General features: G+C 43.9%; 1 protein-coding gene across 1 annotated transcript in view; it reads right to left on the bottom strand.

Moving 5' to 3' along the window:
• Window positions 1-724: 724 nt before the first annotated feature.
• The window catches only part of LOC309340981 (N-acetylated-alpha-linked acidic dipeptidase 2-like), a 36,123-nt gene continuing 25,773 nt past the window's right edge, over window positions 725-11,074 (bottom strand). The window contains exons 13-19 of the mRNA XM_081860333.1: window positions 10,373-10,440; window positions 9,804-9,895; window positions 7,741-7,831; window positions 6,628-6,892; window positions 5,183-5,264; window positions 3,667-3,759; window positions 725-2,178 (exon numbers count right to left, since the gene is read on the bottom strand). Of these exons, the coding sequence (XP_081716459.1) occupies window positions 1,989-2,178; window positions 3,667-3,759; window positions 5,183-5,264; window positions 6,628-6,892; window positions 7,741-7,831; window positions 9,804-9,895; window positions 10,373-10,440 (881 nt within the window). The 3' untranslated portion in view covers window positions 725-1,988. The remainder of the gene's footprint in view (window positions 2,179-3,666; window positions 3,760-5,182; window positions 5,265-6,627; window positions 6,893-7,740; window positions 7,832-9,803; window positions 9,896-10,372; window positions 10,441-11,074) is intronic.

Raw genomic sequence — 11,074 nt, 5'->3', positions numbered from 1 at the left:
TAGCAGAATGTTTGTTTTGTTTGTTGTACTGGATCTTCACCAGACGGTTAAGGCTGGTGCTCATGGAGGTGTTGTGGGTGTGAGCAGCAGCCGTTGGAACCAATAGCCACAGGCACTCGCTGGTTCTCTCCCCCTGGCAAGTCCCTGTTTTTAACACCAGAAAAGGGCTGAGGAAGTTGTTTGTTTATTCCTCCCTATTGCAGGGCAGTGTTATGCAACCGTTCATTTGCTTAAGGCTGTGTTACATTGTATGTACTCTGTCAGGGGTGCTTACTGGCAGTGCGTAGGGCCAGGCTCAATGTTCACGACCTAATACAGCTGTCAGTTTTGGCAGCTGCTGCAGCAATCAACCCTGTTCCACGACTTTTAGTTTTAGAATTCCAAAGCTGTACGTGCATCCTGGTTCAGCATCAGCATACGTTCCTATTGTGGTCCACACTGTGTTAAGATTTCCTCAGTGCTTGAAATGTTACTCAGCCAAGTCGCCACTTCAGCAGCTTGTGCTTTTTAATTGTTTTGCCTTGAAAAGAATTGATTCTGTGTAATAATGCAACTACTTGCTTTAAATTATAGCATGAGGATTAAAAAGATATATATACAACAGTGGTTAAGTTAAATGAGTTTTTCCATATTGCAGCCATGAATTTCATTTGTATAGGGAAACTGGAAAAAGTAGGTGTCTGGAACACCTAAAAAAATAATTAAGGTTCTTTTTTAAAAAACAAAAAAACAAAAACCAACTTCTTTTCCTAGTGTTTTTTTTCCCTGCATGGATGTGTGTTTAATTTTTGTTGATGAAGAACATTTGTTAAAGGTCTCATCCCTTCAGACCTTTTTATAAATTTATGGAATAAATAGTTAACCTGGAGCTGGTTTCATTCAGTTTCTGATTTCTACAGTGTGAGCAGAATGAGTGTTTGAACAAGTTTTGGTTATGTATTAGGAGTTCAGTTAAACAAATTCAGTAAATATTACTTTTGGTCTAACATCCTGCATTCTGTTCTGCCTACCCCAGTCAGAAAACATTCCTTGCACACCTTGATGGCTTTCTTTATGGTGGTAAAACGATGTAGAAGGTACACTGATATTTTTTATTTTAAGAGCGGCTACACATAGTGCTTCTTTAATTGGGTAACTGTAGTCACAACCACGCTGAACATTTAATAGAATTTTAAAGTCATTTCACTCTTCATTTTTGTTCTACATCCAGGTGCTTCTTCTACTCAGCTTTGAAAGGAAACCCTCTTTCCAGTAGCACCTGAGTTATGATTTTTGAGGATTTATTCTATGGTAGCTCAGCTACAGACTTGTGTGTTTCATGCAAGCCATATATCACTGTTGGTAGAATAGAGGTGGAAACTGCAAACTGTCAGGGAAGGAGGAGTGGAATTAGATGAACTAGTGAGTAGCGTCAAATGAATGCAAGGTGAAATGGATTCAGCTGGGCTTCTGAGTGAAATACTGTTCCAGGCAAGGTTAAATGGTGGCTGGTGCTGAAAACATATAATTCTTCCACTGTGGCTATCAAAATCACTGGCAGCTGCACACTTTGCTGGAAATGTTCTCAGTCTTGGCCCATGCTATAAACGAGAGCTTTAGAGCTGGCTTAGGACAGCTTAGAAATGGCATGTGAGTGAATGCTTAAAACTGCCAGAAGTAGCACTGTCTGATTAAAAAGTATTATTGTCATCAGTCTGGGTTGAAAGTGTAGATGAGCAGCAAAGAAGATCTCTTGCGAAGTCCATTTTTTAATGGTGTTTATCCCACCCCTTCTTCCAAGGTCCTTGGAGGGGGACAGTCTAACTTTCCATCCCCTCCAGTCAAACTTTCTGATGGGTCTTTCTGATCATGAGCACTGAACATGACAAGGGAAGTAGCCTCATGGTGCTGCTGTTTGAATATTATATCTGTGTTGAGAAGAATCAGCTTTCTGGGCATGCATTGCAAATAGATTGTTTCTGTTCTCGTTCCTGCTGCTCCCAACTATTCTACAACGCAGTTTTCAGTGTTCCTGCAGCAGCCTGAACTGCAAACGTTGCAATAGAGATTTGCCTCTTGACTTCCTCCCAAGCTTTCCGTTGATCTGTCCTGCTGTCAATATCGAACATGGCATCATAGATTCCAGGGAAGGACACACCTGCATACTTGTTGCGGCTGCTTGGAGCAAAGATGATGTGTCTGTGGGGCAAGGGAACACATAAAAAAAATTAAAAATAAAGCAAGCAAACTCTTGCAGGAAGTTAGCCAAGTTTTAGTCACTGTAGACCTAATTTGTTTCATTAATTTCAGTGGGTCTACTCGAGTAAAACAGCTGACTACAACCCCCCAAAGTCTTTATTTCTGTTGCAGGACCTTTATAGGGTTCCTAGGGCCATTTTCCAAAGCAATAAAACATCAGAAGCTACAGTTCAGTGAGAGCATTACACTAAAGCAGCACAAGTGTGAGCATTTTAGAAGCCTGAAATAATTAAAATACATCTTTCCTGACACAAATGATAATGGCACAGCTGCTGTCTGAACCTTCTTGGGGATCAGCTGCGCAAACAAGGACACTACAATTGAGAATACTCCCTCTCCTCTTACAGCACTGCCTCCCCTCCCTGGAAAGGACCACTGCTGATGACCTTAATGTATAGCCCAGTAAATGAAAACCTGTCAGGCATTTGGGTTTTATGAATTGAGTTAAGCAGCACCTGGCTTAGAAATTGTGCAAGACATTACTGGCAAGATAGGTTGGCAAAGACCTGTCCCAATGCTAGGTGTTTAGTCGCCTGGGTTGTTTTAGTGCAATATGTGGTCAGTAAAGGTGCCCATTGCTCACATGTGGTCAACATTGCTCACATGTGGTCAACGTAAAGGTGCCCATTGCTCACAGGTGGTCAACATCACTTGGACTATGCAAAAGCATTTAATTTTTGGTTTGGAAATCTGCAGGTGCAGAAATGCATATTCCCAACTCCCTACTTTCCACCCTGGGATCCTTTGATAAAGAGTGGTGTAATAATAATAATAATAATAATTATTATTATTATTAATAATAAATGCTGTCTCTGGAATGGGTGCTCCCTCTTTTTCCTTGCTGGCATTAACTATGGTTCCACATCCATCTGCTCAACTGTTATCACAGAAAACATTGCTTTTAGAAGCTACCCAACTTGTCCTCCTATTGGGGTAACTATGGGCATTGAGTGTGTGGGGAAATGGATACCTTCATTCAAGGTTTCCCAGACCACCAATGGTCCGTGAGCTTCATTCAGGTGGTCTGCTGCATGACATATTAAATATATATGCTGGAATTTTTATAGCACTTTTATTGCTTCTTTTCTTACATTGCTTTTTATTGTACTGCAATTTTGAGTTCCGTGGAATTCAGGTTGTAATACAAGGAAATATAGCATCGTTGAAATAAAAGAAGCAACAAAAAAATAAAATTTAAAAATCATGAAGTGTCTTTCCCAGAACATTACAATTGCTACAAAAGGCAAAAAAAAAACAACTATTAAGTCCCCACCCCCTCCCTCCAAGGCCATTAGCAAATTTTGAGTGGTCTGTTGGGTGTCAGAGGTGGGGAACCACAGCTCTAATCCATTTGTCTGAGAGAGCGGGGAAACAGGTCTACTGCCCTGTGCCCTGCAAACAACCCCTCTCTGTGTTATGATGGCTTACCTGTAAAACCGCCTGCCTGGCAACCCAAGGGGATCGATAAATGCTCTCTCCAGAAGCATCAGCTGATCATTCGCCATCCGCACAGCAATGGGGCTGTAAAGTGAGAGACACATCATAAGAACATAGGAAAGCCCTGTTGGATCACACCAATGACCGCTTCTTCCAATGGTCAAGCATGCCTCTGGGAAGGCCCACAAGCACAGCAAAAGGACAATAACCCAGCAATGGGTCTTCAGAAATACACAGCCTGGAGGTAGAAGACAAATAATATGCCCATTACTGTCTCCAGGCTATATGCTATCTCCAATGCTAGCCTTATCCTCGATGAGTTTGTCCAGTCCTTTCTTAGATCTGTAAGTTTGTATGACATCAGATGATTATGGGCACATGGAAGGCGCTTTAGCCTAATTTTCTGCTTTCCATAGGCTCTCTCCTAAAGTGTGTGATACTACATTCCAACCAGCTTTGAAGTTAATGTATTTTTAGCAATCGTGTTGCTTAGAAGATCCAGGCTGTTTTGCCTTTCCTTGCTTTTTCATTCACCCACTCAGCTGCTCACCTGCCTTCCATCTGCTGTCAACAGAGCCTGTGACATACAGAAGCGGTCTCTGTGGCTTTGTTTCCATATATAAATTTATCGAGCCGCACTACTGTTAAAACAATGATTCTTCAACATCAACTTGATTGGACTGGTTATGTTGTTCAGATGCCTGATTATTGTCTTCCAAAGCAACTACTCTATTCCAAACTTAAAAATGGAAAGCGTAATGCTGGTGGTCAACAAAAGAGGTTTAAAGACTGTCTCAAGGCAAATCTAAAAAAAAAAAAAAATGTAGTGTAAACACTGACGACTGGGAAACACTGGCCTGCGAGCGCTCCAATTGGAGAACAGCCTTTACCCAAGGTGTCATGGGCTTTGAAGACACTCAAACTCAGGACACAAGGGAGAAACGTACTAAGAGGAAGGCACGCTTGGCAAATCCACACCGTGATAAACTCCCGCCCGGAAAGCAATGTCCCCACTGTGGAAGGACGTGTGGTTTCAGAATTGGCCTTCACAGTCACTTACGGACTCATTGTTAAAACCGTGTTTATGGAAGACAATCTTACTCGGCTACGAGTGATCGCCAAAGAAGAAGAAGAATACAAGTGATGGTAGCTGTGCCTGCAGCTTTACTTAAGTTGCATAAAGGCATTCTCATTTCAGCAACAGTGTAGGAATCTTGGGTCCGATGAAAATGCAATGCTGGTTCCAAGTAAACTGTGGTTTGCAAATCAGGGATATGGACTTAAGTTTGCCAGGCCCTTTATTAACCCCAAACCATTTATTTTTTATTTTTTAGTTGCTTATTGCTTTTAAATTTGCCTTGCGTTTGTCTTGTGACTCAACATTGATCTCCATCTTCGTTACATAAATTTCTTAAAAATAGAGTATTTGAAAAATGCTGAACAGCAGCGCATTCCATCTGTTTATTTTTTAAAAAAAGAAAAACCAGTTTTGCAAACCCATACTCACTCGTTCTGATCAAGCTGTGATAATCTGTGGTGAAAATCAGCAGCTGCCTCTGTGAAATTAGCCACAGCAGAAAAGAGAGGACCTGCAAATACAGAGTTGGTAAGTCAATTTCCTAATTTAAAAAAGAGTAAAGCTCACAGTTCAGTGTCAGGGGGTCCTAGGCTTAAATCCTGGTCACCTCCAGTTCCAAACAAACAGGAAGCTGCCTTAAGGTGGCCGATCAGATCTAGTTCAGTATTGACTATGCTGATGAGTGGTGGTTTCAAATGTGTCATAGAGGACGGCGCTGTGGTCTAAACCACAGAGCCTCTTGGGCTTGCTGGTCAGTGGTTCGAAACCTCACAATGTAGTGAGCTCCCATTGCTCTGTCCCACTCTTGCCAACCTAGCAGTTCAAAAGCACACCGGTGCAAGTAGATAAATAGGTACCACTGCAGCGGGAAGGTAAACGGCATTTCCGTGCACCCTGGCTTCCATCACGGTGTCCCATTGCACCGGAGGCACTTGGCCTGAAACGAGATGAGCACCGCAACCCCATAGTTGCCTTTGACTGGACATAACCATCCAGGGGTCCTTTACCCTTTTACCATAGAGAATTGGGCTATCAGTGAGTACTATGTTCTATGTTCCATCTCCACTGAAAGACGCATTACACTTCTAAATGCTAGTTGCAGAGAAATCACAGATGGACAGAGTGCTCTTGCACTCATGCCCAACTTTCATGCTTCCCACAGGAATCTGTTCAGCCACTGTGAGAACAGGATTCTGGACTAGATGGGTCATTGGCCTGATCCAGCAGGCTTGTCTTACGTTCTTGTATTAAATCACGGAAGAGTAGTTTGTTGGCTGAGCATTAGGGGGAAATCTTGGGAGGTAAGAGAAGTTCTAAAGCTTCCAAATGGAGTGGTGGACAAATAAAATAGGAACAACTAAAAACATTGGGGGAAATGCCATTAAAAAAAACAATGAAACGTTAATAGAATTAAAGTGATTATAGATACACATGTATAAACGTATAAATAACTACCATAAAAATAGCACAGTACCAGCCCTTTCATTAAAAGCAGTGAGTTTCCAAAGTTTGTTGGAACAAGAAGGTCTTCACCTGCTGGTGGGAGGACCACAAGGAGGGAGCCAGTCTGTCTCCCCCAGGGAAGGAGTTTCAGAGTTGTTTGGGGGTAACCACCGAGAAGGCCCTCTCCTGCACCAAGCGTCCCAGTGAGGGTGGTGGGACCGAGAGATCTTCTGAAGATCTCAGAACCCGGGCAAGTTCACAGGAGGGAATACGGTCTTTCAAATAACAAACTACAGCTCCCAGGATGCTCTGGGGGGGGGAGCTATGTGCTTTAAACATGTGGGTGTGACCCATATCTGTCGCTAACAGAGGCCCGTAGCAACAGGAAGCACATCTGTACGGACTTTGTACCCCTTTTGCATCAGGCTCACCAAATGATACTTGGTAGGTTCCCAGCTGTGCTTTGTGACCCTTGGCCACATTGTAGATTCCGTCGGCGTAGGTCCTCAACGCTTCTGCATAATCTTGGCAATGGAGAGGAAGGACCTGGGAATCGGCCAGTTCGTAGACCAAGCCTGCCCGGAGGTGAGCGACGGCAAGCTGCTTCCTGAATTCGGGGTCGTAAAACCACTCGACTAATTCAAAGGTCTCGTACGTGGTGTGGTAGAGAGGGTAGTTACTGAATTTGTCTACTTTCTGGAAAAGGAGAGCGAAGAAATGGGTCAAATGTGCCTGTCCTGGATGCTTTAGTTGAAATTCCTGCATTTAAGGCGGGTGACCCTCAGGGTCCCTTCAAACTCTACAGTTATACGATTCTAAGAAAGATGGAGACTCAATTACAGTCATACCTTGGTTCTCAAATGGCTTAGTTGCCGAACAAATCGGCTCCCAAACATCGCAAACCTTTAAGTAAGTGTTCTGGTTTGCAAATGTTTTCTGGAGCTGAACGTCCGACGCAGCTTCTTCCTGAGTGCAAGGGAGCTCCCACAGCCAATCGGAAGCTGCGCATTGGTTTTTGAACAGTTTCGGGATTGGAACGGGCTCCCGGAACGCATTAAGGTTGAGAACCACCAAGGTACCACTGTATTAAAGTTCCCCCACATCACAGGCCCAGTCCAACTCGGCTCACTGTCAGTTTGGTGAATGCAAGATCAAGCACTCAGGGGCAAACTGGGCACAGGGATATAGAGAGCTGTCTTATACAGAGTTAGACCATTGGTCCATCTACCTCCATAATGTCTACACTGACTGTCAGCAGCACTCCAGTATTTCAGGCAGGGAGATGGAGCCTGAGACCTTTTTCAAAAGCTCTGCCACTCAGCGGGGCTTATGATTTATCCCAGGTAAGTGTGCAGTGGACTGCTGCTTTATTCTTTTACCTTTCTTTGCAGAAGACTGGATTGGTGCTTCCCTGTCCATTCCCCCCCCCCCCCCATAGGGAGCTTTCCCAAAAATAAAAAGGAGACCCACTTGCTGTGGTGCGTTCACAGCTGTCCAGAAATAAACAGAGGGGTGTCATCTTTCGGACAGGCTGTCCGGCTTACCCTATTCTTAGTGTACCGGGCTCTGCCAGACACAATCCCCAATCTCTGGAAGAAAGCTTCAAAATCACTGCCTGATCCCAGCTTGCTGATCCTGCCCAAAGAGAGAGGGGAAGATGTTGCTATAGTTAGATCCGGTGCTTTTTTTCCCCCTAGGGGGACGCAGGGATTCGTATACCCCTAAACATTTTGTGAATCTATGTTTGGCCTTGAGGGGCAGTATTTCAATATGAGAAGGAAAATGAGAGTACAGTGGTGCCTCGCAAGACGAAAAGAAACCGTTCCGCGAGTCTCTTCGTCTAGCGGTTTTTTCGTCTTGCAAAGCAAGCCTATTAGCAGTTTAGCAGATTAGCGCAATTAGCGGCTTAGCGGCTTAGCGGCTTAGAAAAAGGGGGGGGGAGGGAAAAAAAGTCGGAAAAACTCGCAAGACATTTTCGTCTTGCGAAGCAAGCCCATAGGGAAATTCGTCTTGCGAAGCGCCTCCAAAACGGAAAACCCTTTCGTCTAGCGGGTTTTCCGTCTTGCGAGGCATTCGTCTTGCGGGGCACCACTGTACCCCTAAACCTTTTTTTTTTTTCAAGAAAAAAAGTACTAGTTAGATCAGGCATAGGCAAACTCGGCCCTCCAGCTGTTTTTGGACTACAACTTGTTTAGTCGTGTCCGACTCTTCGTGACCCCATGGACCAGAGCACGCCAGGCACTCCTGTCTTTCACTGCCTCCCCCAGTTTGGTCAAACTCATGCTGGTAGCTCCGAGAACACTGTCCAACCATCATTTATTATTATTATTTATTAAAATTTGTATACCACCCTTCATCCAAAGATCTCAGAGCGGCTGACAAGTGAAACATAAGATACGTAAGATACAAAAATAAGATACATAATAAAACCAAAGCAAACCAGTGACCCACGTCCCACAGACACATTTTAAAAGCCATAGACGAGCTCCTGGTTGAAGAGAAACATTTTTTTTGCCTGGTGTAATGAAGGCGCCAGGCATGCCTCCCTGGGGAGGGCATTCCACAAATAATCGTTAAGGTGACTGGCTACCGGTAATTAAGATGAAAATTAAAGTGCAGAAATGTCTGCTGGCATAAATGGTTGTTCAAGGAACTTCTGAAAATAAAAAGCGAGGGTGCCTGCCAAATCCCTGTTGGAAGAGTGTTCTGCAGCTCAGGGCTGGTGACACTAAATCAGGCATAGGCAACCTTGGCCCTCTAGATGTTTTGGGACTACAATTCCCATCATCCCTGACCACTGGTCCTGTTAGCTAGGGATCATGGGAGTTGTAGTCCCAAAACATCTGGAAGGCTGAGGTTGCCTATGCCTACACTAAATGAATGAAAGCGGGGATCTGAAAGCTCTACCTGCCCTTTGTGTGGGAATTTTGATGGCACACTCATATGTGCAATTATTTAAGTACAGTGGTGCCCCGCAAGATGAACGCCTCGCAAGATGGAAAACCCGCTAGACGAAAGGGTTTTCCGTTTTGGAGGTGCTTCGCAAAATGAATTTCCCTATGGGCTTGCTTCACAAGACGAAATGTCTTGCGAGTTCCTGCGGGTTCCCCCCCCCTTTTCCCCCTTTTCCTAAGCCGCTTATCAGCTGATCTGCTAAAAGCCACTAAACCGCTAATAGCGCTAATCCGCTAAGCTGTCAATGGGCTTTCTTCGCAAGACGAAAAAACCGCTATACGAAGAGCCTCACGGAACAGATTAATTTCGTCTTGCGAGGCACCACTGTAATGGATGTTCCTGCTAGGGCTGCCATACATCCGGAATTTCCCAGACATAGCCTGGATTCGGCCCTCACAACAGCATCAGGGCAGCAATCGTCCAGGAAAATCTGGACACATGGCAACCCAAGTTCATGTTGGAAGTGTAGATTATGATGAATTTCCTTTAAAATAGCTCAAAACTTTTTGTGTGTGTGAGCCTTTGTAAAAAAAGTTCAACAACCCCCCCCCCCAAAAAAAAATTGGCAATCCTAGTTTATGCCAATAAACTTTTAATTAAAAATAAAAAGCAATGGGCTTGCATGTGTGGATTAAGCAAGGGATTCTCTTACCTGGGCAGAGTCTTACTTTCTGGGCATGGGTCTTTCTCAAGCCAGCTTTCATAGAGGGTTTTGCTTTCATATCCATCATCAGGGCTTACTATCTAGGGAAGGAAAACAATGGGTCTGAATATGACGATTTCAGCATTATAAGAGAGGTGCCACCTGTCCTATTCATTTAAAGCAGTATCCTTTCACTTTAAACAGCCAGTTCCCCCAAAGAACCCTGGGAAATGTAGTTTTGTTAAGGGTGCCAAGAGTTCTTAGAAAACCCCTATTCTCCCTGGAAAGCCGAAATTCTGAGTGGTTTAACAGTGCCTCCTTTGGAAGGTTGATTCAGCACGAAACGGCGCACAAATGCAAGACCTGCATTTGCACCTGTCCTCAGAACCATGAGGTCTAGAAACTTAAATTTTTTATTTAAAAAACCCCTGTTAATCCTTAAGAAGCATTCCTTGCACTGAGGACCCATGCCATTGTTCACCTCAAGTGCTTCTCCAAGCCACACAAGGATAGATGAAGACTAGGAGAAGGAAAAGGGGTGGGTGGGGGCAGAGCCAGAAAAATGAGATGATTTGTACCTCTTTTGTCAGATTATACACCAATCGATTGAGAAGAGGAGTGCAGTCTACTCTTAATGTGTAGTTGCCTGGAAACCAAAGTATATATAGACATTTGTATTAATACTAATGGGACACTCTTAAAAAAATAAAATTTGACTTAAAAAAATTATAATAGGCTACGTCACACCAGACAGTGCCAGATTTACGTACAGACATACCTCATGTTACGTTTTCTTCCTGTTATGTTTTTTCAGGTTGTGTCCCGTGGCGACTCAGAAGTACCGGAAAGGGTTACTTCTGGGTTTCACCATTTGCGCATGCGCGCAAGCGCCAAATCGTGCCGCGCACCTGCGCAAATACAGCACTTCAGGTTGCGGGCTTTTCATGTTGCGAATGGGGCTCCGGAACAGATCCCGTTCGCAACCAGAGGTACCACTGTATAAGCTAAACAAACTATAGCTTAGGGCCCCACTCTCTTGGGGGCCCCCAAAAAATTTAATGGAAAAAACACCTGGATGTACATTTCGAAAATATAAGATAAAAAACAAAAAATTGGCTTTAGATACTTATTAGGTCCATAAATTACCATATAGCATTAATTGAACACGAAAAACAGCGACAATTTGTTGTTGACAAAGGACAGCTGGACATATAAAGGGCCCCATTACCTTCAGTAGCTTAGGGCCTAATCAGACCTAAAACTACCTCTCTCGACATTGG

This window comes from Podarcis erhardii (genome assembly GCF_964252035.2).
Source record: "Podarcis erhardii genome assembly, chromosome: 4".
Classification (NCBI taxonomy): domain Eukaryota; kingdom Metazoa; phylum Chordata; class Lepidosauria; order Squamata; family Lacertidae; genus Podarcis; species Podarcis erhardii.
The sequence above is the reverse complement of the archived record's forward strand: the minus strand, read 5'-3'. Positions and strand labels throughout refer to the sequence as shown.